At 37.2% G+C, this 25,918-nt stretch overlaps 1 protein-coding gene across 5 annotated transcripts in view; it reads left to right on the forward strand.

Annotated features, from left to right (window-relative positions):
• MYBPC1 (myosin binding protein C, slow type) overlaps positions 1-25,918 on the forward strand; it is a 94,177-nt gene that overhangs the window by 43,406 nt on the left and 24,853 nt on the right. For all 5 annotated transcript variants that reach the window (XM_029205231.1, XM_029205230.1, XM_029205232.1 and 2 more), the window contains 13 exons: positions 770-826; positions 6,059-6,225; positions 7,173-7,305; positions 9,041-9,165; positions 10,139-10,244; positions 11,490-11,656; positions 13,579-13,741; positions 14,838-14,944; positions 15,269-15,402; positions 21,363-21,522; positions 22,745-22,849; positions 23,613-23,801; positions 25,014-25,148. In XM_029205231.1, coding sequence (XP_029061064.1) covers positions 770-826; positions 6,059-6,225; positions 7,173-7,305; positions 9,041-9,165; positions 10,139-10,244; positions 11,490-11,656; positions 13,579-13,741; positions 14,838-14,944; positions 15,269-15,402; positions 21,363-21,522; positions 22,745-22,849; positions 23,613-23,801; positions 25,014-25,148 — 1,748 coding nt within the window. The remainder of the gene's footprint in view (positions 1-769; positions 827-6,058; positions 6,226-7,172; positions 7,306-9,040; positions 9,166-10,138; positions 10,245-11,489; positions 11,657-13,578; positions 13,742-14,837; positions 14,945-15,268; positions 15,403-21,362; positions 21,523-22,744; positions 22,850-23,612; positions 23,802-25,013; positions 25,149-25,918) is intronic.

Below are 25,918 nucleotides of genomic sequence, written 5' to 3' on the forward strand. Positions count from 1 at the left end.
TATATTTAGAGTTTATAGGAAATCATGAAGGTGGGTGCATGCCCAAATTAAGATGCATTTCTCTATAGGAAAGCACTTTTAAAAACTCCTAGTAAAAGGCTCAACAATTCCAAGACAAATTTTTGGAAAATATGTTTTAAAAGGTATAAATATTAATAAGAAAATAAAAAGCTTATAATCCTTTCTCTTTAAAAGAGAAAGGAATGCATCTTTTAAAAAGCTCTGCACTATCTCCATTTTTGTTATGTTGGTATCACATTATCTGATTAATCTATTGATGGACACAAAGAGGTTACCTTTGAATATAAGTTTTGTACTTATATGTTTGACACTGGTACACTTCGTCCTCCAAGCCAATCTCTGTCTGACATGAATAACAGAGATCAGCAAAAGTCCTTTGCTTTTTACACAGGTATGTTTCCAGCACCCCCAACTTGCAAAAACAAAGTACTTTGTGTTGCTTGGCTTAAGTGCATTTGTGTTACTCTATTTTAACACAAATCCAAGCACTTTTATATATGCAATCTACAAAAATGTGCCTTCCGAAATCGTAGAGTAACACAAGCTCCTCATGTTTACTTTTCCACAAGTACATTCTCCAAAACTTAAAATGTCACTTGTGTGAAAAGAAAGTGTTTGTGTTGGTTTAGTCCTATGACTTGTGTGCTAGTACAAAATTGCATATACGTTATATGTAGAGTGTTTGGGGGAAACTTGTGTATGTGTCTCAGCATTAAACCCGGTTTTGCTTTTCTTTTGTTAATGACAGTGGAGAAGGTCAAGAGGATGCAGGGGAACTTGACTTTAGTGGTCTCCTGAAACGTAGGTGAGAATCCAGTGATGGAGTGAGGCGCTTTGGCCTGGAAATCTTTTAGATACCCACTCAGAGGAGTCAAGTTTAAAGTAGATGTTTTTCAAAGAATTTCTCATTTCTTAAAATGTGTTTTGTTTATGGAATACTATAACAGCGTTGACTAAGAAAGAGACAGAGAAACAACTGCATACTAATCTGTTAAAGATTTTAGCTGATGCTTTTACTTTCTTTTTAAATGTTTCATGAGTCTTCACATACTTTCTAAGAAGGGGATGAGGAAATCTGAAAACTGAGACAGAGACTTAAATACCTGAATACTTTTTATTTCTCTCATGATTTCTATTATTTCAATCATGATTCATTGTCACGATTGAATAAATAAAGCCTCCATTCTTCTGCTTTTGATATTTGACTGAAAAATCAATTTCAAAATTTTGGTAGAAGTCTTTTGGTGGAAGTCTCAGCAAGTATATAAATACTTTAACATAGTATTGGTGATTTACTATATTTCATCAAATATAAGACACCATTCATGTTAATATATACCTGTATTTTATAAATCACTAAGCAATGAAAAAAATTGCTCCAAATTGTTTATTATGACATACTATTGACTGTAAGGTACATCCTTATTTCAGAGATGTTTAAAATGTCCAAAAATGTGCATTTTTAGACGAGATAAAATATAGTAGTAAAATGGAGACGTGTTTAGTATTATCACTCACACTCCCTTAACTTTGTACTCTCTGGCAATAAAATTTATAGATTTTCATTATGGATATTTAGTATACAACCATTTTATAGAATTTCTGCCCATAAATATGCATATACATAATCATAAATATACTATATTATATATGTGTTATATATAAAGATATACAAATCTAGATATTTACTATAGCACAGAAGCAACAAAAAGAAAATGAGTTTTGCTGGGATTGTGTTTATCTACCAAACTTGTGAATAAACAGTAAAACTATAATTCTAAATTAATGATATATAATGTTGATAACAGTTTTCATTTAGCATTTTAGATTCACTTTTTATTATTTTTACTGCTTTCTATGGTTACTAAAAAATCGTTAGTATAGATAGAAATGCTTCAAAACAAATTACAAATAGTAATAAATGGGCTTGTGTTCATTCTCAGTTTAGCTGGATGACTTTATTCAAGTCCCTGTGAATGAAAAATTCACCCCCAGCTCTAAACATTTAGGTTGAGAACTGAAATATTAACAGGTGCCATTTATTAATAACCAAATGGATATTAGCCAATCAGTAGACTTTGGCAGTATCAAAAACATTTTTCCTTCTCTGGATACTTCAAATAATCATTAGTCTCAATAATATTTATTAATTACCCAGATGTATTTAAAGCAATAGTATATGAAGTGACCTTAAGTGAGCCTCACTCTTCCTGTTCTACAGGTGAGAAACCAAAGACCAGAGATGTTGAGTGACTTACCCCAAGTCACACAGCTAGTTAGAGGAAGGGCAGGGACCTAAATCCAAGTTTCCCTTTTCTGAGTCAGCACATTTCCTGTGACTCCACATAAGAAACATAACTCTGAATCTGCCTCAGAAGTTGGCGTCTCGGACATTTATAGCACAAATTGAAACTTTAGGAAGACAAGAGAGGTTTTTTGTTTTTTGGTTTTTTTTTTTCCTGCATTTACTCAACCAGGAAAATACTAAATGCTCTCTTTGTGTAGAATATAATACTAGGTGATGTGAGGAAAAGAAATCCAGTGCCTTCCAGCATTTGGCACGTAGAAAGAGATAGATACATATTTGTGGAAAGGAAAAGGTAGTGGTTAAAACATGGATTTGAGTCTCAACTCTCCCATTTACTAATTACTGTGCATGACTTTGGTCAAATTATATGTCCTCCCTGAGACTTGTTTTCCACATCTGTAAATGTGGAGAATAAAACTACTTAAGAGAATTATTGTGAGAATTAAGTTAAATGTAAAAGGCCTGGCTCGTACAGGTGTCAAATAAATATCCACTTCCCCCCAAAATGTGACATTTTCCCTTGAAGAATTTATATTCGTAAAGTGACAAAATACACATACACACACACACACACACTCAATCATTAAAAATGTAATACAGTAGATTATTAGGTGCCAGGTCTGATTAAAAGGAAAAAGAAAGAAAAAAGAACAGACTAGTTCTACCAGTAGTTTGCAGAGTAAAAGAAATCTCATTAATGGTCAAAATGACTAAAGAAAAAAAAAATTACTAGAAAAAAATGGGCAGTCAACATGTCTCCAGTTCTCATTTTCTTTACATCCCCTAATTATTATTTTGACTCATAATTAGGTTGTTGTTATCATAAGACTATATTCATTTAATATACTATATACTAGTCCACTGGTATAACTTTAGAAATCATTGTGTTTTCCTACTAATTTGTGAATTGCATGTGTTTTCATTGTGGTAATGACATGTGGTTACCATTTCTACTCCTCCGAGAGTCTGTGACAAAATCCCTATGAGTATAAATATCATTACAACCAACATCTTTATACAACAAAAGATCTCCCTGCCCTGAACAAAGTCAGCCTATTTCAAATAGACATTAAATAAATCACAGTCAGTCTTTTGGGCAGTATCTTGTTATGGGACTTGACCTATATAAATACTTAAAAGTTTATTCTACATAAAATTTCTATAACTGCTCTATATTTCACTAGGAGTGTCAAGTTATAGAAATTTCGATGTAGATGGAAGTACTGTAAATGTTATATAGGTCTATCCCCATGCTTGGAAAGGAATCAGTAGTGCCTATAGAAATATGGCTTTTTCTTCCTGCTGAAACTTAATGTAGCCTTGCAGATAGGGTCATGTGCAGCCACCACAGTAAGTATAGATATGTTCTGAATGAGTAAAGGAGATGCTACAGATGGCAGCCTTGACCTCACGTTCCAGTACAAAATAATGAATCCATCTCCTTGCAATTTGGGATTCAGTGAAGTGATGGAGAGGAAAGGAAGAAGGAAGAGGCAAGAGGTCATTGGTGTTTGTATTAGGATTAAGGTCGTAGTAGAGTGGGGTGCATTTTGGTGTTTTAATGAGAAAAAAATGGTGAGGATGATTGGTTTTATGAATCTACCAACAAAACTGACTCAAGAAACACACTGAAAATGATGACCTTTATTACTGGCTTCCTCATATAAACATTCACCTCATTCATCTAGGTACATCTCAGTGTTTTATTTGTGCCTCTTGTTATCTATTTTAATCTAGTTTGATATCTTTAAATCTTTTCATCAATGTCAGGAGGACCCTTGAAATGTGTATGTAATTCTTCTTGGTTGAGATACAAATTGAACACAATGTAGTATGGCATAGTTTAACAATGTGGGGACTCAGGCTAATGTGACAAAAATAGAGCAATAATAAACTGGATTAAGGAAAGACCCACAGAGAATATATACATATATACACACATACACATTTAAATTGCAATTCTCCAAGACTTCCTACAAAATATTTAAATGTTATATTTGAAATTTAGACTGCTTTCAGGCAGTAGTTATAGTAGATCAGGCAAATTATTACCAATATTTCAACTTCAGGACAATTTTCTTAAGCTTTTCAATTTCCCCATGTTAATAGAGGGTGTAATTACCATTTCAGTGAAATGAAGATAATAGTTGTGTCTTGAGTCTTTAAGAGGCACATTTTCCTAATGGTGTTACTAGTCCTCTCCACAAAGGTTACTGATGGACCAATGACCTCTCACTTCCTTCCATCTCCCAGATTTGCCTCAGCATCCTCTACTGGGCAAAAGACTTACACAACAATGGAAATTAGATATGCAGAAGTCATCCTTGCCTAATGCCACCCTAAACTCTATGTTCATATTTATATTCTCCTCCCCTTCCCTATGATTACAACCCAGTCTTTCCTCAAGAAATTCTGAAGCAGGTGTAATTAATTGGACAATGCAAACATATGCAACTCATTATTTGCTAACATGAAGCATGAATCTGTTTTCACACTGATGTTTAAGATGTGTTGACCAGTTTTCCTGGAAAAATCATACCCAAACCAGCATTATTCACAGTAAGCAGTCACTATAACATTTCCAAATTAACCTTAGTTGATAAAAAGAGTCAACTAAGCTTAAACAAAATTAGGACTACTTAGCTAGTGAAGGAAATCAATTTGAATTATATTTTGCATTTATACTAAGTCTCTTTCCCTAAAAGTGTTTATTCCTGAGTTTTGTTTCATTTTTTGGTTTTAAAATACAGACAAGTGTATGTACTTTAAATCATATATATGTGTGTATATATATTAGTTATATATGTTCTTTATATGTTCTTTTGACAGTGATCAAAATTTAGAGTCATAATTTTGATAATTACACTAAGAAATTACTTTCGCCTTGTTCATGGAACGCTTAATGACTTGCTTTACAGTTTCACATTTATATTTTCATGATTCATACCCAACCTGCTTCCAAAAAAGTTCAAGACAATACTTTAAGATGAAATACGAGAGATTTCTGGATCTCATTCTCTTTTTCTACTCTGACAATTTAGAAAAAAATAGTTTTCTCTTAAAAAGAATACGTATACACAAAAATCATATGAAAAACAACCAAACCAAAACAAAAACAAAAAACAAACGCTTAGTCACAGTTTCAAATGTTTTTTGTATTAAAAAACAGCAAAAATGGTTAATGTACACATTTACTAACATGGTAGGGAAAATGCTATTTGCAAAATCCGAAGATTTGAAATGCTGTGTTTGTACCATCTCCACATAGAGCTAGGGTATGCACGCCAATGAAGGTAGAAAGAGAGCATTGTTCTTTCACAGACCAACACCTAAAATCTTCTAGTTCTTAATCCTTATTTCAATATCGATATCCTAGATGAAAACATTTCTTTTAAGTTCCTTAAAATCTCACCTCCTATTTAGACTTGCAAGTTGAAAATAAGTAAAAATATCTTAAGGATATTTCCTGGTATCCTCCTCTCCCCCTAATATTGTGTCTTTAACTAGGAAAACGAGAGCGTTAATATAAGTGCACGTATCTGATCTTTGACTATCTGGAAGTTTCCCTGAGACTTCAGGCAAAGTACACTTTCCCCTCGGCTTTAAGGACTCAGGGTTTAAACAGAGCTTGTAGCACTGACCCGAAAAATCGGTGCCATACTCCGACCTTCCTTGTCTTTAAGGGCCAGTGGGCAGCTATTAAACTAGGCAATGGTTCTCCCCGGTTAGGGAGGTGAAACAGCAGGAGGAAGAACCTGAGATAGACGTGTGGGAGCTGCTGAAGAATGCGAAACCCAGCGAGTACGAGAAGATCGCCTTCCAGTACGGCATCACTGACCTGCGCGGGATGCTCAAGCGGCTCAAGCGCATGCGCAGAGTGGAGAAGAAGAGCGCAGGTGAGCACCCCTGGGGGAGATTAATCCTTCCTATTTCCTGCTGGGTTTGGGGACGGACTAGTTGGGGTGGAATTTGCAGGGGTTAATCTTCTCTTGGTTAACTTGACTTCAGGTGAAGTAGTTTACTGCCCCGCACATCACAGGCTAAGCGGGTAGCAGACAGCTGCTGAAGGTTTAAGGTAACAGAAGGTGCATTACAGTGACACATACAATGTATTATATAATGGAATATTAAACATTCCCGCTGTTACTGGCAATTTCTCAGCGGCCCCTTTCTCCAGCCTCTGCATCTCTCCCTCACTCTCAAATTCCTGATTCTTATTTAGGCAGAGTAGATTCTATGTTTCTTTGTTTTACTGTTATATTCTTCCACCCATTTGATGAGGCATGGGGAATTCACTTCTCACACCCGATATGGTTACCCAAGTGTTTAAACATGCCAATATTTGGGCAAGTTTCCACAGTACAAAAACTTTGATAAGCCTACTATTTCAGTCAGTCAAAGGCATTTCATTTAAGCTCACGAGTCATCGAAAGCATCTCATAAATTATATGATAAAAAACTGTGACACAGATGTACACAGATAATGCCAATGATCCTGATAATAATCATATTAGGAGAATGAGCATGTTCTTCAAGTCCAAATTTCATTTGGATACTTTGTATCATACATTCCCTGAAGAAAGAAGATAATCATTTTTGAAGCCTCTTCAATAATTCTTATGTTTCTTCCAAAAGCATGTGGATTCTCTTTACATTTTTAAACCATCTTATGGTTTATAAATTGATTCAGACTCCTAAAATATAAGGGATAATTTGGAAGGTTCCTAGTTCTTTCTTCTTCAGTCTCAATTTTTTATTTAGCTTTAGGTTCTCATACATATATTGACCATTCAAATTCATAGCATATGCATGTGAACATAGTTTTGCTTCTTCTCTCTTACAGCTTTTGCAAAAATTCTCGATCCTGCATATCAGGTTGATAAAGGAGGCAGGGTAAGATTTGCTGTGGAACTGGCGGATCCAAAGTTGGAGGTGAAATGGTATAAAAATGGTCAAGAAATTCGACCCAGTACAAAGTAAGTGGAATTTGCGAATAATCAGTGATAACTATACAAATCAAAGAGTAATTTGACTTAATTTTCTATGCCTAAAAGCACTTTTTAGTTATACCTGTATGATACAAAATCATATAGAGGGACAGCAAAAACTTTTCATGTATTTTAGAACCATCAAAACTATAGTACTATATAAATTAAACCTTGTTTTATGTTTTAATTCTATACAAACTATTTCAAGTGATTCCTAACTATGGATTTGTGTCACTGTAGGTTATATGTGATTACTTCAGAGCATTGCCAAACTTCTCCCAGTTTTTTTAAATCAAATTTTGAAAAAAATTGAAATCTATATTCGATATACCAGCTGGGAATCACACCTTATAATTAGATAACTTGTTTTTCCAGAGTAGCATCTAAAGCCTGTGTTTTATTGTTTTTTGGCCCTTTCCCAAATGAAGGAAACAGACTAATCCCTGATACCTGATGGTATCGCTAGTCTATTATGAAACTACTTTACAGAGATCCTTCTCAGTCTGAGAGATTTTCAACTCCAATATATATTTTTTCACTTAACAGGAGCCACGTGCATATTTATAAAAGACTTTAATCCTGAATATCTGTCACTTCTGTGGTACAATTAGGTGGATTCCAATTTCTTAATGTGGTCATGCTCTCAGAGTGACTTTGTGATAATAATGTTTATATCTGGTAAAAATCTCTTGAAGGCAGCCTGAATTTACCAAAAACATAATTTTTTTTTTTGTGGTACGCGGGCCTCTCCCCGCTATGGCCTCTCCCATTGCGGAGCACAGGCTCTGGACGCGCAGGCTCAGCGGCCATGGCTCACGGGCCTAGCCGCTCCACGGCATGTGGGATCTTCCCGGACCGGGGCACGAACCTGTGTCCCTTGCATCGGCAGGCGGACTCTCAACCACTGCGCCACCAGGGAAACCCCAAAAACATAATTTTACTTGGTTATCTTTATCTAGAAAAATGTTGCTTAGTGTTTTGTTCTTGAAATCTTCAAGTTGAGAATTTCCCAAATGAGAACTTTTCTTTAGTCTGTTATGATGCCCTGATATATCCATCCATAATCTAGGTCACAGATAATCAAATTTTGCAATCCTTAGATTTCAGGTTTTTGTTTCCAAACACTCAACTTCTTTCTTAGTAGATGATATCTATGATATGATAACACTAGTTCTTAAGCTCATTTAAGAGAATATCACATTCTATAGAATTTACCATCTATGTTAATGATTAAGTTCATATTATTGCTTAAATTGTATAACCATTTATTCACCCAATAAAATCTGTCTCACTGGGCTAGCAAGGAGTGAAATCAATAAATCAATGAAAAAGATCGTCTCTGTCCCTCAATAAAGTAGATGAATTGCTCGTTTTTTAAAATGTACAGAGTTAAAAATCTTAGCCAACCCTATTTTCCAACAATAGGTTCATTGGCAAATATGTGAGTACTGATTTATATTTGAAATGAAAAACATACATAAAAGAAAATGACAAATTAAATATTGTGTGTAAATATGCATATGTGTTACATTACATGTTATAAAGATAGACATTGGTTTGATGTTTATTAAACTATGTAAGACATGGCTACATAAATTGCAGATCAAAATTACTATTTCTGACTTTCAAATATTACTGAATTATAAGCCAAATTTGCTGGCAATAAAGAAAAGAGTAAAATCAAGTTCATGGACTCTGTTTATCTTCCTTCTGTTTAAAACAGATACATCTTTGAACATAAAGGATGTGAAAGAATCATGTTTATCAATAACTGTGTGCTAACAGATGATTCAGAGTATTATGTGACAGCTGGTGATGAGAAATGCTCCACTGAGCTCTTTGTGAGAGGTAAGGTGAAATTTCTTACTGTAGCCATTAAGAGCCAACAGCTCTCCTTCTCTCAGGGATCATCAAAATGGAAGTGATGAAGTGAGCTTTTGAGCTCCAGAGCAGAGACGGTAGTACCTCTAGAGATGGCTTATCTTGGGTGTTAGATTGGCTCTGGATTAAAGCCTCTCTGTACTGCCAGTTATTGTGTATCCTAATTAATCTTCAGGTTCGTTGAAGACTAGAAAAGCCAAAGGGAGGAAAAAACTGAGTAAAAATGCCTTGTAGTTTTGGCTCAAGCAAGCAGTATTTTGCCATATAATTGTTCTCGTGATAACTTCTGAAACCCAATAAAGTCTACTGGATAACCATTTCACACACTCAGCTGATCACAAATAGATTTCTCTTGAAACAGCTTCATTAGTAAACGGCATCAATCGTTGGCACTGAGATCGCTGAAGACCATCATTTACTAAGACATTGTGAAAGAGCTGGAGGGTGTCAATGAAGCCATGAATCACTTATTTTCTTTATGAGGACCTATGATTAAGGCAGCTCTGTAATCTTGAACATCAACTATACTTCAATTAAAAAATTTTTTAAAAAGACAATTCTGCAATCTCTATCATCCGTCTAGAACCAGAAGTAGAGAATTTTAGTGTTATAGGTTCTCCTTCCCCAGAAATGCCTACCATCTGGTATCTTATTTGCCAAAAGAAGGATATCTGATACAATGTGTCTGCTCTCTAAAACAATAATTTATTTGATTTGAAGAGTTCTTAGAAAATTGGAAAAACTTACCCAGGGTTGCCAGCTATTTATTTTGCCGTGAAAAAATCATAAAAAACCTACCTACTACCTACCACCATCTAACCATGGCTCTATGATGCATGATACTTTCTTATTGTTGGTTTTTCATCTGTGAACAAACCCAGGGTCACAAGGCAGGTTTTTGGACATTTAATGATTCTGATTTTGGTTTTTTTCACACTAGAGCCTCCAGTTATAGTGACCAAACAGCTGGAAGATACAAAAGCGTACTGTGGGGACAGAGTGGAATTAGAATGTGAGGTGTCTGAAGATGATGCCCATGTAAAATGGTAAATAGCTTTCCTGAGGTCTGTCCTTTTTTTTTTTGGCTGTGTTGGGTCTTCGTTGCTGCACACAGTCTTTCTCTAGTTGCGGCGAGCAGGGGCTACTCTTCATTGCGGTGCACGGGCTTCTCATGGTGGTGGCTTCTCTTGCTGAGGAGCACGGGCTCTAGGCACGCAGGCTTCAGTAGTTGTGGCTCACAGGCTCAGTAGTTGTGGCGCACGGGCTTGGTTGCTCCGCGGCATGTGGGATCTTCCTGGACCAGGGCTCGTACCCATGTCCCCTGCGTTGGCAGGCGGAGTCTTAACCACTGTGCCACCAGGGAAGTCCCTGTCCATTTTTAATAGACAAAAAAAGTACCTTCATAGTTTGGAGAACAGGAAATTGCATTTACAGATATGAAAAGGGTCTCAACCTCATTCGTGTTAGAAGTTTTAACTAAAACTATACTAAGATACTGGGTTTTTTTTCACCTGTGAAACAGAAAACTGAAAAAAGATCCAGAAATCTATATTGGTAAGGATATAGGGAAATAGGCACTTACTAATAAATGGATGGCTCAAGGTTTTCCAGGTCTATTTGACTCCAAAGCCCATGGGTGCTGTATACCATGCTTACTCTCACTATGCCATACTGGCAAGTTACATGGAAAATATACATTTTTTCAAAAAAAAAAAAAAGAAAAAGAAAATATACTTTTTTCATGTTATTCCTAGTAACTTTATTGTTAAGTATCTCAGAAAAATACTTTAGACTGAGAATTACCAATTACTTTAACAGTTCTTAAAAATAAAAAGCATAGTTTTGGGGTCAGATGGGAAGTGTTTTCTCAAGTTCTCTGTGAGTAACCTCAAAATTAAAGACTAGACGATTCGGAGTCTTAAAATCTTAATTGAGAAGCAGAGTAAATTATGCAGCAGGAATCTCTAGTAATTGGTACAGAATAGATTGTTCATTCTAATCTAGAATCACAACTGTCTTTAAAGTGTATTAAAATGATATTCTTACTAGTGTGTGTCAAGTGTCCAACGTAGGTAATATCCATTGTTAGCATCTTTATCTGATTGATCTTAAATGGAAAGAGTGGGCTTATGTTTTTAATGTCATTTTTCAGACAATACTTGTTACAACATTAATCTATTGATACATTGATCCATACATTCTTTAATTCAACAAAAAGTTCTTGAGTGTCTGGTATCTGTCTCCTGAAGGGTCTTTTATAAAACTTTTTTTTATAATCTATTTTAACTCAGGTTTAAGAATGGTGAGGAAATCATCCCTAGTCCAAGATCAAGACACTACATTAAAGTTGAAGGCAAAAAACACATTTTGGTCATAGAAGAAGCAACAAAGGCTGACACTGCAGAATATTCTGTAATGACAACAGGAGGACAGTCATCCGCTAAACTTACCATTGACTGTAAGTAAGACTTCCTTGGATGTCTTCCAAGCTGTTTTACTAGTGTCTTGTGTTTGTTAATTCAGTTTTAGGAGAGTTTCAATCTATTTGGCTTGTACTTGTGGCAATTTAAAATATGTAAAATTAGATTCCATTCCAGCTGAGTGTCTATGTCATATCAGTCAGGGACTCTAAGAACTTACTGCTCAGTTTAATAGTAGAATACCAATATTGGGAAGGAAGTATAAAAATCACCTGCCAGAGAAGTTACCCAAATGGTTAAGAAATATTTCAGTCCCCAAACCATAAAAATACATGATAAATACTTAGATATGATATCAAATCCTGTTATCCTGTTTGCTTAATCCTTTGGTGACCTTTGGTTTGGTGAACTTGCTATCTCTTCAATAAACATTCAACATTCTTCAGTTACATTTGGGCTGAGAAGTTGCTCAAACTAATGGGCCTCAATTGAGAAGACTAAGCTAATTTGCCGATATGCTTTTTTTTTTTTGGCGGGTACGCAGGCCTCTCACTGTTGTGGCCTCTCCCGTTGCGGAGCACAGGCTCCGGACACACAGGCTCAGCAGCCATGGCTGATGGGCCCAGCCACTCCACGGCATGTGGGATCTTCCCGGACCGGGGCACGAACCCGTGTCCCCTGCATCGGCAGGCGGACTCCCAACCACTGCGCCACCAGGGAAGCCCGCTTTATTTTTTCTAAACAATTTTTTAAAAGATTTTTTTTGATGTGGACCATTTTTTTTAAGTCGTTATTGAATTTGTTACAGTATTGCTTCTGTTTTTTATGTTTTGGTTTTTCGGCTGTGAGACATGTAGGATCTTAGCTCCCCAACCAGGGATCGAACCTGCACCCCTTGCATTGGAAAGCAAAGTCTTAACCACTGGACCACCAGGGAAGTCCCCCGATATGCTTTAGAGGCGTGAAAGAATTCATGTCCTTTTCCAAATGCCCCCTAATGGTAGTCAGCTCTTAATGGCAGAGTCTGTCCCTTCCAGTTAGCCATGAAAATTAGAATAGCGAACTTCACAAGAAGATCGGTAATACGTGCAGAGCAGAAACTCTACTTCCTTATTTCTTTCTAAGTCCAGGTGCAATTCATATGATTATTGAATTATTTGGAAGTAATCGCAATACACTGCTTATGTTTTGTGGAATGATGGCCATTGTAAGTGTAATATCAAAACGTTTTTTCAACCATAGGCAGATCCTTATCTGTTTAAAGCAATTACAGTCAGTCCTGCTATAATGTAACATATGCATTTCTAAAAATTACTGTGCTGTACAAAGTCATGCAATAAAAATCATAGGGCTAATGGGGAAAGTGGGGTTAAGAACACAACACTCAACAATTTTGTCAGGGACACATTTTTTAAAAAATAAAATGATAAGAAGTTATAAGAAAAAAACAGTAGTACAGTTTTACAGATGTTAAATGGTTAATAAATACAACAAATATGGCACTTTACCTTGAAAAAGACCTGAAATTTGCTTGTGGAAGTGGTGTCAGAAGTGTTGCAGTTTGTGAGCTGTTGTGAAGTAGTGGAAGGAGGTTATTTGAAATTGGATGGAGAGCTGTCATCTCAGATGTGCATGGATGTGGCTCATTTAACATGGGTGAACTAAAGCAGCTGGTAGATGTTTGAGGCGTATGTGTGTGCTCTGTGCGGTCCTACCTGACTCAGTTCAGCTGGGTGCCATTTTCTGGATTCACCTAGTCTTTCTCATGAATAAAATCATGCTTAATCGAACGTGAAATGTGTCTTATGCTCTAATTGTCCCCGAATATTTCAACTGCATTGAACAAATTCTCATTTTCAAAACAAGCATTATAGTGAAACTGTACCATTGTGAAATGACACCGTCTTGGCCTGTCTGGAATTTAGATTTGGCACTTAATAACCATCTATTATTTCTGCAGTAAAACCTCTGAAGATATTGACGCCTCTGACTGATCAGACTGTAAATCTTGGAAAAGAAATCTGCTTGAAGTGTGAGATATCTGAAAACTTATCAGGAAAATGGACTAAAAATGGCCTCCCCATTCAGGAGACTGACCGTCTAAAGATTGTTCACAGGGGAAGGTAAGTAAGCTAGGGTGGTCCCCAAGTGAGGGCTGGTCCCCATCTTCACTTCTTCTGCTTCCTAAGTTACATGGTTGGTAAGGATGTTTGGGGAGTACTCATAGGGAGAGGTTCTATTTCCGGTTCTTTGCTTTCAAATAGCAAGAATATGTGATTCCTCTGTTGTACATCATGTCCTACCTGTGATCCTGTACCTGTACCTTACAGTGAGGTGCTGTGTTATTTCAAAACCCATTGACTGAGTCTTTCCATATAAACATGAGCTTAGAGGATACTGAATTCTAGTTCAGGAACTGGTTGAATTGGATTCACTGTCCCTAACCAATAAGTGTCATATGACCTTTCCACAATTTTTTTTTGCTGAGGTGGGGGGACGATTTGCATAATATCCTAGAATCTAGCAAGGATGTAGGACAAGAGTTCTTAAACTAGGATCCATGGATTTTTAGGAGACTGTGAATGAACTTCAGGGGCCCCCATAAATCCTTTGAAATTGTAAGCAAATTCTGTGTGTACAAAAATATTCGTTTTTCTCCAGATTGAGGAGCCGTAGTGTCCATCAGATATTCACTGGCTCATGCTGCCAATAAAGTTAAGAACTATGGCTCTTATGCCAATACTTTATAATAACTATAAATGGAGCATAACCTTTAAAAATTGTGAATCACTATGTTGTATACATGAAATATATAATAATGTACGTCAACTAGACCTCAACTTTTTTTAAAAAAAGAACTGTTGCTCTTAGGTCTGCATAAAAAGCCAAAGTCAGGTTATTCTTGGTAATTTCTTGAATCTTAAAATATGGCATCAGTGAGGTGTTATCTTCTATCCTTTTTTAAGCTATGAGATTTTAAAAAGGAACAAGAGATTCTTGCATAGTAAGCAGGCTGTATTTGTGGAGATAGTTTCATATAGCCCAAAATAAATACTGAATGTGGATCAATAAATAGGATAATCAAGGCACCACATTACTCTCAGTCTCTCTCCAGCCTGCACTAAGCAAGTTAAGATAAACCAGGTGTCTCCTCAGTTTGGGTCCTACACAGTCTAAATCTTTGCAAAGTCTTAGAAATATGTTTTCTCATTTCCTTAGAATCCACAAAGTAGTGATAGCCAATGCTCTCGTCGAGGACGAAGGTGATTATGTATTTGCACCAGATGCCTACTCTGTTACTTTGCCTGCCAAAGTTCATGTTATTGGTGAGTAGATAAAAGAGATCATTGCAGAGTTGTGTTCTTGTTTTTCTGGTTTTGCTTACCTTGGAATTATATTCAAAATGTGATATTTAAAGAAAAGTACATGAATTGGTAGTAATCACTAATCATAATAGTTGATTCTTAAGAGGTCTTAACAATGAAGTAGTTTTGCAAGGTACCAGGCACCAACTACTTTGACTCCGCTTATATCCTTTTTGACTGGATAAAATATTGGTTACTACCAATGTTTAACACTAGCCAAGTACTAACCCAGATAATCACATGGAAATAACCGTCTGATAACAAAGGCCACGGTTAATATTCCAGATCCTCCGAAGATCATACTGGATGGTCTTGATGCTGACAATACAGTGACAGTAATTGCAGGAAACAAGCTTCGTCTAGAGATTCCCATCAGTGGAGAACCACCTCCTAAAGCCATTTGGAGCCGAGCAGATAAGGTTTGTTCTATACACACACACACACATACACACATACACAAACACACACACAGCCTACCCTACTCCCTGCCTCCCGTGAGTCACATGAAAGAAGGCAGCAAATAAATGTACAGTAAAGATGTAACTCCTTTAATAAAGAAAGATTACTGATTTTCAGGCAAATATAATAACTATTCATTTGCTTTTCATATTTCTGACTACCTACTATGTGACCCTGTGCATATGCATATGAATGTTATTATGTGCAGTGAATGAGGTTCTACCTTTCCTTCTAATGGGTGTCAGGGAATGGGGTGGAAGAGAAATAGACAATGAATTATTAAATAAATAAATAAACAAAGTCACTTTGGATGGTAATGAGTGCTACGAAAATTAAAAACAAAACAAAACAAAACAGGGTGGGACTTCTCTGGTGCTGCAGTGGTTTAAAATCCACCTACCAATGCAGGGGACACGGGTTCGATCCCTGGTCCAGGAAGATCCCACATGCCACAAAGCAACTAAGCCCATGTGCCACAACTACTGAGCCTGTGCTCTAGAGCCCACAAGCCACAACTACTGAGCCTGCGCGCCACAGCTACTGAAGCCTGTGCACCTAGAGCCTGTGCTCAACAAGGGAAGCCACCACAATGAGAAGCCCGTGCACCGCAAGGAAGAGTAGCCCCCGCTTGTCGCAACTAGAGAAAGCCTGCGTACAGCAACGAAAACCCAATGCAGCCAAAATTAAAATAATTAAAATAATTATTTAACAACAACAAAACAGGGTCATATGATTAGTAAGTGACTGCATGGGGCATGAGAACAGCCTCTATGAATGACAACAAGAAACCATTTTGAGAAGATCAAAGCAAAGAGATTTCCAGTTGATGTCAATGCAAGTGCAAAGAACAAGAGGAGAGAATGCACTTGATGTGTTGGAGGAATACAAAGAAGGCCAGTGTGGCCAAGGCAGCGTGAGTGAGGAGGAGAATAATAAATAAAATTGGAGTGGTAGAGTAGAGCCGGCTCAAGTGTGACTCTGCAACTTCCTATATAAAATGTTTTAGGCGCAGTAAAACTGTTCCATATGATACTAAAATTATGGATACGTGTCATAGGTTTGTCAAAACCCATAAAATGTACAACACCAAGAGTGAACCCTGATGTAAACTATAGACTTTCAAAGACAAGGTGTCAATGTAGGTTCATTAATTATAACAAGTGTACCCACTCTAGTGGGGGATGTCAGTAGTGGGGAAAGTTACGTGTGTCTGGAGACAGGGGTTATATGAGAACTCTTTGTACTTTTTCCGTTCAATTTTGCAGGGAACTCAAAGCTGCTCTAAAAAATAATTTGTTTTTTTTTTTTTAATGTTGGAGAGTGTTTCGTCCTTTTCCATTTTCTGGAGGAAAAAAAAAGCTTTATTGAGCTATGGGACAACTTCAAGCAGTCAAATCTATGTGTAATTGGAGTCCCCAAAGAGGGGGACATAAAAATATATAGAGAAAAAATGGCCCCAAATTTTCCAAATTTGATAAAAACTAGAAAATCTCAGATACAAGAAGCTCAATAAAATCCAAGCACAAGGAGCAATAAGACATCTACACCAAAAAAAAAAGACATCTACACCAAGACCCATCGTAATCAAATTGCTCAAAACCTGTGGTTAAGAAAAAATCTTAAAAGTAGTCAGAGGGCTTCCCTGGTGGCGCAGTGGTTGAGAGTCCACCTGCCGATACAGGGGACACAGGTTCGTGCCCCGGTCCGGGAAGATCCCACATGCCGCGGAGCGGCTGGGCCCGTGAGCCACGGCCGCTGAGCCTGTGCATCCGGAGCCTGTGCTCCGCAACGGGAGAGGCCACAACAGTGAGAGGCCCGCGTACCGCAAAAAAAAAAAAAAAAGTAGTCAGAGAAAAAGTCACATTAAACCCGTGGGAACAAAGACAAAGATGACAGCTGATCTCTCTGGAAACAAAGCAAGTGAGAAGACAGTGGAGCAACGTTTAAAGGGGGAAAAACTGTCAACCTAGAATTCTATACTCAGTAGAAATAATTATCAGAAATGAAGGCAAAATAAAATTTTTTATATACAAAAGCTGAAAGAAGTCATCTCCAGCAGACTTGCACTACAAGAAATGTTAAAAGAAGTCCTAAAGTCAAAAGGAAATGATACTAAGATGAAAACATTTTCACAAAGGAGCTATCAATAAGTGGGTCAGAAATAATAACTACATGGATAAATGTATAAAATATTTTTTCTTATTATTTAAATCTCCTTAAAAAGATACTTGGTTGTTTAAAAAAAAATAATAGCAGTGCACCATGGCCTTCAAACATAAGTGTAAGTAAAATTTGTAACAATGAAAACATAAGGCCAAGAGGGGAGAAAGGAAGTAAGGATTGAAAGGAGTGAAATGGATGTATGCTATTGTAAGTTTCTTTTGCTAAATGTAAAGTATCATAATACCACATGAAGGTAGACTATACTATAAACCCTAAAGGAACCACTAAAATAATAAAACAAAGTTATAGCTAATAGGCCAACACAGGATGTAAAATGGAGCCACAAAAACATATCTAATGAATCCAAAAGGAGGCAGCAAAAGAGACACAAAGGACAGATGGGACAAATAGAAAACAATTAGCAAGATGATAGAATTACAAAGAAAAATAGAGATTAGAGATTTTACTACTTTTCTCAATAGCTGATAGAACAAAATGTACAAGTTTTGAGAAATACTATCAACCATCTTGATGTAGTTGACATTTATAGAACACTCCATTGAACAAAATAGACTGGGCATTATTTTAAGATGCACATGGAAGATTTACCAAAATAGACCATAAATAAGTCTCAGTAAATGTGAAAGGATTCAGGTCATGCAAGATATATTCTCTGACCACAGTGGAATTAATTAGAAAACAATAACAGAAAGATTTGGAAAATTTCCAAATATTTAGAAACTAAGTAGCTTTTTTAAAAAGTAATTCATGGATCAAAGAAGAAATTACAAGGGAAATTAGAAAATATTTATGAACACAACACATATCAGAATTTGCAAAATACCACTAAATCAGTACTGAATAGCCCTATACCTATGAAAGAAATGAAATTTGTAGTTTAAAATCTTTTCACAAAACAAATTCCACATCTAGATGGCTTTGTTGGTTAGTTCCACCAAACATTTAAGAAAGAAATAATACAAATTCAATGCAAACTCATCCAGAAAATTGAAGAAGAGAAGGAATACTTCCCAACACATTCTTTTTTTTTTTTTTTTTTTTTTTGGCGGTACGTGGGCCTCTCACTGCTGTGGCCTCTCCCGTTGCGGAGCACAGGCTCCGGACGCGCAGGCTCAGCGGCCATGGCTCACGGGCCTAGCCGCTCCGTGGCATGTGGGATCTTCCTGGACCGGGGCACGAACCCGTGTCCCCTGCATCGGCAGGCGGACTCTCAACCACTGCACTACCAGGGAAGCCCCCCCAACACATTCTTGAAGGCCAGTATTACCCTTATAGCAAAACCAGAAAAAGACATTACAAGAAGAGAAAACTACAAATCAATATCACTCCTGAACATAGATGAAAAAATTCTAAACAGAATTTAGCAAATCAAATCTAAAAATACATAAAAGGAACAGTACATTATATCCAGGTGGGACTTATCTCAGGAATACAAAGGTAGGTTTAACATTGGTTAATATAATTCACCATATTAACAAACCAGAGAAAAAATGTGGTCATCTCGATAGACACAGAAAAGCATTTGACAGAATCCAACATCCATTCCTAGTAAAAGTCTCTGAGCAAACTTGGAAGTGAAAGGAACTTCCTCAGCATAATAAAAGACATCCATAAAAATGCTACAACTATAATCCTACTTAATAGTGAAAGGTTGAATTCTTTCCCTTTAAGATCAGAAAGAAGAGAGAAAAGATGTTCACTCTCACCACTTCTGTTCAACATTGTACTGGAGGTTCTAGCCAGGGCAATCAAGCAAGAAAGAGAAGTAAAAGACATCCATTTTGGAAAGGAAGAAGTAGAACTGTCTTTATTTGCAGATGACATAATCATCGATGTAGAAAATCCAATGTAATCTGCAAAAAAATCTACTAGAACAAATGGTCATAGTAGCCTTATTTGTAATATTCAAAAGCTGAAAACAATGCAAATTCCATCAGTGGGTGAATGGATAAACAAATTGTAAGAAATTCATACAAGGGAGTACTGCAATAACTTGGATGACTCTCAAAATAATTATGCTGTGTGAAAGAAGCTGGAACAAAAAACAAAGAGTATTTTTTAAAAGCCATTAAAAAAAAACCTGACAGTACCAAATGCTGGCAAGGATACGGAACAATTAAACTCTCATACATTGCTGGTGGGAATGCAAAATGGTACATCCACTTTGGAAAACAGTTTGGTAGTTTTTTATAAAGTTAAGCATGAGCTTACTATAAAACTCCACAAGGCTATTCCTAGGTATTTACCCAAAAGAAATGAAACACATGCCCACGCAAAAACTCGTATAGGAATGTTTATGGCAGACTTATTTATAATTGTCAAAACCTGGAAATGACTCAAAAGTCCAATTGTACAAACATATTCCAAATGCACGTGGAACATGCAATGGAAAACTACTCAACAATTAAAAGGAACGTACTAGTAATACAAGCAGCAACATGGATCAGTCTAAAAATATGCACTTGGAAGACTACATACTGTTTGATTCCATTTATATGGCATTCTGGAAAAGGGGAAACCAAAGGGGCAAATAACAGACCAGTGGGTGCCAGGGACCAGGATGTGGGGTTAGTGGGTTGCATGCCAAGGAGCATGGAGACACTGTGAGATGTGATGGAAACAGTCTGTAGCTTGATTATGGGGGTGGTTACACACTCACATAAATTTGTCAAAATTCATAGATTATATATCTAAAACTATGAATTTTACTTGATGTAAATTATAGCATAAGAAACAAAATAAAACATAGAAGTATGAAGAGGATAATATAACACCACCCTAAGTAAGTTATTTTTCTTTTCAAGCAGAACATCTTTTGTAATCTTAAGATTAGAATTTGGCTAAAATGAGGAAATTTTTTTCTATTATAAAATGAGAATTATGAAAGCCATTTCAAGTATTCTTACCGTTGCCACAGTCTTATGTTATTGAAGACTTACAAGTCCTAATCCAGACACAAAAGAGTAGAGTTGACAATACTGGCAAATTACCCTCTTTCTAAATTGCTTTGACCTTTCTCTGTTTTTCCTCTTTGTGTATTGGCTGTCTATTATTGCATGGAAGATATGAGCTGGGAATCAGAAAAATGTAATGCTACTTTAAACTTCTGGTGTAAGGAAGAAGGAAGGCGAGAAATGAAGGAAAATAAGAAGGGGAAAAGGAGAAGGAGAAGAAGGAGAAAAGAAAGAAAATATAATAGACGTCTCAACCTCACTCTGTCTTTACTTTGGGAATTAGATGTTCATTCTTTCATGTCCTGCTGGAAGGGAAAACTCAGTACTCAACTTGTATGGGAAATTGGCACTGTGGCCTTCTTCAACCCTTTTCAGTATTTTTAAATTTCCAAGACATCTAAAGAAATGAACAAATCATTATTTAGTTTCTGATATGAGTTTAAGTATTTCTAATTTCATGTACAAAGAAACTCTTCTCCTAGAATGACACTTCTGCGCTTGTATTTTTGGTCCTCCAACTTTCTCTTTAAGGAGTTAATGGGTAGTGAACTTTGGAGTCAAATCCCAGTTCTACCACTTTTTAGCCGTGTAACCTCGGGCCACAGTTCTTCCCATGTGTAAAATGGGATGACAATACTTTTGTCCTTAGAGCTGGTGGAGGATTAAACTAAGAGCACATATTTCAGGTATTAGCACCATGTCCAGCTTAAGTGCCCAGGCACTCTGGAGGTGTCCTTGTTGTTTGCATAGGTCATGCCACATTGTATTTCTTTCCTCTGTAGGCTATTATGGAGGGCGGTAGCCGAATAAGAACTGAAAATTACCCTGACAGCACCACTCTGGTTATTGATGTAGCAGAAAAAGATGATTCTGGTGTTTACCACATAAATCTGAAAAATGAAGCTGGGGAAGCACATGCAGCCATCACGATTAAAGTTGTGGGTAAGGCCTCTGAGTCAACAGACTTCTAGAATCAGGCTGACATGTCTAGATCCAAAGTAGACTTTGCAAGTTCTTGGTTCTCTCAGCTTTTCTGGGTAGCCAACAAAGAAGCACACAGTATAGCTGTATTTTATAAATCACTGCCTTTCTTTTTTTATCTTTGCCACTTCTTTATATGTCTTTCTTTCTCTTTTCTTTCCTTTTTCTTCCTTTTCCTTTCCTTTCCTCTCTTGTCTCTTTACTTGCCTAGAGGACTAGTTGCGGTGAGGAGTAGCTAAGGTTAGCCTTTTGGGGTTACTGTCATTAGCTCTCCACAGTCACACTCCCTTTCAGTGCCCTCTACAGTCACTGACACACAATTGCTAAATAATTTCCAACATCACACTCACTGTAGAGGAGTAAGATCTGCCTTGGTTTTTAGATGACCATTTAAGTACATTTTTCGTGATCCTGAAATCAAGTGAAATGAGTATGGCAGATTACTGGTGGTCCAAGGTCTCATGATCTCTTCATCCCACTTTAGCTTTCCCTTAAGAAACATTAATTTTTTTTCTTTTCTCTCTCTCTTTTTTTTGGCCATGCCATGTGGCATGTGGGATCTTAGTTCCCCTACCAGGGATCGAACCTGTACCTGCAGCAGAAGTGCAACATCCTAACCACTGGACCACCAGGGAATTCCCAAGAAACATATTTCAAATTGATCCAAAACTAAGGTCACTTTGTTATGTACTGAACTATATTTATAAGACATGGTAACTTGCCATTTTTGACTTGGATTTCTACCAGTCAACATCTTATACAACTGATGTAAAATGTGCAGTAATTAGTTCTTGATTCAGTTCTGCTGCAAGTTCACTTCTGTGCTTAAAAAACAAAATCACGTCCAACATTTAGGCAATAATTTCTTAGTCGCCATTTTCAAGGTAAATAACAAAAGTCTTGGGTTTCATACGGTTCTGTAACGTGACACTAGTTTAAAGGATTTGGAGACATCATTATTCTATTTGTATCGGGCTCACCTTCCCTGATTCCATATAGAGCATGACGTTGTACCCAAATGAGTTACCCAGTGCACTTTAGTAAACATGGAAAAATAATAAGAAACAACCTTGCTTCTATGATTATCATCCAAAAACATATTTTCCAATGAACATTCTTCTTTGTGCTCTCACTCCCTCAATTTTATTTTATTTTATTCTATTCCACTTTTTGTTCGCTACAGATGTCCCTGATCCTCCAGTGGCGCCGAATGTGACACATGTGGGAGATGAGTGGTGCATCATGAACTGGGACCCTCCTCTCTATGATGGAGGGTCCCCAATCTTAGGTAACTGCGTGTCGGTCCATCTGTGGACCTGCCAGTGGAGTTGGTGTCCTCTTTATGCGCATTAGTACAAAGCACATTTTAAACTACTGCATTTAGAAGAAAACTTTTAAATATCCATTCACATTGAAATATATTGGGGGATGCTTTGTAAGTACTTGAGATTTAAATAGCTCTGATGAATATCATCTGGTTGCCTGTCCCCTTTTTGTCTTTGACATTTTTCTGTTCAATATATAATTTTGAAACGACTGTAAGTCTAACTTTATCCTGGTCAGTAAATGCCTAGATCCATAGAATTATGTCTATGAGGCAATTTCTTCTAGAGATAAATACTTAGAAGAATTTGCTTCCCCTGTGGAACAGGAACTTTCTTCTACTTGCTAATAATGAAACTCACAAAACTGGTTATTTCCCCCTTCTTACATTGCTGGGACTCAAAGCCACATCTGTTGCTCAAATAGAGTGACTATGTAAGTTTCTATGGCCTACATATCGGTGGTTTATTTTTTCTCTTCTCTTCCTAGTACCATTTTAACTTTTTCTAGTCTTATTATTTGTATCTATATCCCATGATGTTAATATTTGTATTATTTATAATCTCTCTCAAAAACACCAATGGAATAAGATGGGTTAAAAATACATATATGACTACTTCACTTAGAGTGCTGAGAATATGGGAAATTTTTGAACATTCTAATATCTGACAAAGTTTAATTTTGGAGACCAAGGAAAAACTTCAGTTTCCATTTTGCGCCCCCTTCAGGTTACTTCATTGAGAGGAAAAAGAAGCAAAGCTCCAGGTGGATGAGGCTGAATTTTGATCTCTGCAAAGAAACAACCTTTGAGCCCAAGAATATGATTGAAGGTGTGGCCTACGAGGTCCGCATCTTTGCCGTCAATGCCATTGGCCTCTCCAAGCCCAGTATGCCCTCCAAACCTTTTGTTCCATTGGGTGAGTCAAGAGAGGTGTGTCTTTGTCATGAAAATCGTTGCCCCAGACTGTGACTGCTTCCTTCTGACCTCTAACTGGAGCAGACCTGGAAGCTTCTTAGGGTGATACAGGAGTAGGAGACTAGAGGTGGTTAGGGGCAATTTTCTAAGAAATTACAAACAACACAATAGAGTTGAATGCCTTCATAATGTAGGCCCTGGAATTTATTACCAGAATCCCAAGGACAGCTGTGGGTGGCTCTGTTTGCCCCTTCCCACTGGAAACATGTAGCTGGGCCCATTGACACAAGACTACCCCCATTTGTCCTTCTGAAAGTATAACCCAGCACCCTGGTGTAAACACTATAACTAAAACAAATTGACATCAGTTCAACCAAGCACACTTGAAAGCTAGTCTCTTTGCTTTATAGTCACACTTTAAATGTTATCTATTGAACCAAAAATGTCAGTTCAGTAAAGGCAAAGAAAGAGAAGACAAGACGTCTCCACTGTTTCCTGGTAGTGAGTAGATTTTTCAATAGAAATATTTAGTACAAGAGTTTGCACTTTAAAATTAGAAAGTTATGGAAAATTTACTCTAGATCGTTAGATCTCAAACTTAGACTTTTTCAACTTCCTGGGCCTCCCAGACTCCCATGTCAACCTCCCAAATGGAGGGAAAGTGTGACAGCGTTGATAAAAAAATTTTCACATCTGGCAGATCTTTGCCGTAAACACAGCATATGCTCGAGGAGTCTCGTTGAATTTTATTAACACGTGGGGGCTTCTGTGTATATTTTTTATTATTTATTTATTTACTTACTTATTTTTAGCTGTGTTGGGTCTTCGTCGCTGCGCGTGGGCTTTCTCTAGTTGTGGCGAGCAGGGGCTACTCTTCATTGCGGTGCACAGGCTTCTCATTGTGGTGGCTTCTCTTGTTGCAGAGCACAGGCTCTAGGCGTGTGGGCTTCAGTAGTTGTGGCTCGCGGGCTGTAGAGCGCAGGCTCAGTAGTTGTGGCGCACGGGCTTAGTTGCTCAGCGGCATGTGGGATCTTCCCGGACCAGGGCTCGAACCCATGTCCCCTGCATTGGCAGGCGTATTCTTAATCACTGTGCCACCAGGGAAGTCCCTGTGTATATTTTTATTTGTATCCTAGTTCATTTTATCACAGTTCCTGTGCCATAATTCTGTACTTAATAATTTCTTCTTCTTCTGTCTCTTTTATCTCTGAAGCTGTAACCAGCCCACCTACTCTTCTGGCTGTTGACTCTGTAACTGACACCACTGTCACAATGAAGTGGCGGCCCCCCGACCAGATTGGTGCAGCAGGTTTAGATGGCTATGTGCTAGAGTATTGCTTTGAAGGAAGTAAGTACAACTAGTAGTTCAAACGAATACCGTCATCAATAGGTGAGATATGCCCCCCTTTTGTTGCTCTTTCTTGGGAACTCATCTCCTTCCTACTGAAAATGACAACAAGCCAAAGGTCATCCTTCTATGATGGATGAGAATTTAGCCCTTCTTTGTTACTTGACTAACAAATTGAGATCTCAAAAATATCCCAGGTAGGCTCCCAGATCCGACAACACGAGTGATCTAGGACATAGGAGGAGAGATTCTGATCAAACTTCAGGGATTCCCACTTCTTGAATTGGTGGAATTAAAATGTACCAAAGCAAAATAAAATTCTAGGCAGGATAAAGCAAGTTGGAAATTCTAAACTCTATACTGAGCAGAGGTCAGCTATCAACAGAGCTGCCTATTTCTGGGTAATAAAGAGAGATTGTATACTTGACCATCTGGTGATCAATTGTGCCTCCTTAAAGGAAAAAAAAGAATAATTAAGGACAACTTTCAGTGTTTAAAAGAATCAGCATTAAATCCCAGAGGGTGTAAGAAATAGATTCAACATTATGGCAGTAACTTGTCTCAGGATATGGGTGCATAAAAATTTAATGGCTTAAATTTAGGAGGGGAAGAGAAATAGGCAAAAAAAAACCCCTTGTTGATAGAAATAATAGAAAAAGAGAAAATGACACAAGAAAATATAGGCCAGAGTGTACCTAAAACCAAAAAAAGATGTGAACTTCACTAAAAGCTTCTTGTGTTTTTGATTTCATACTTGTCATGATTTGGAG

The sequence above is a fragment of the Monodon monoceros genome, unplaced genomic scaffold (assembly GCF_005190385.1).
Source record: "Monodon monoceros isolate NGI ecotype Baffin Bay Population unplaced genomic scaffold, NGI_Narwhal_1 Super_Scaffold_6, whole genome shotgun sequence".
NCBI lineage: Eukaryota > Metazoa > Chordata > Mammalia > Artiodactyla > Monodontidae > Monodon > Monodon monoceros.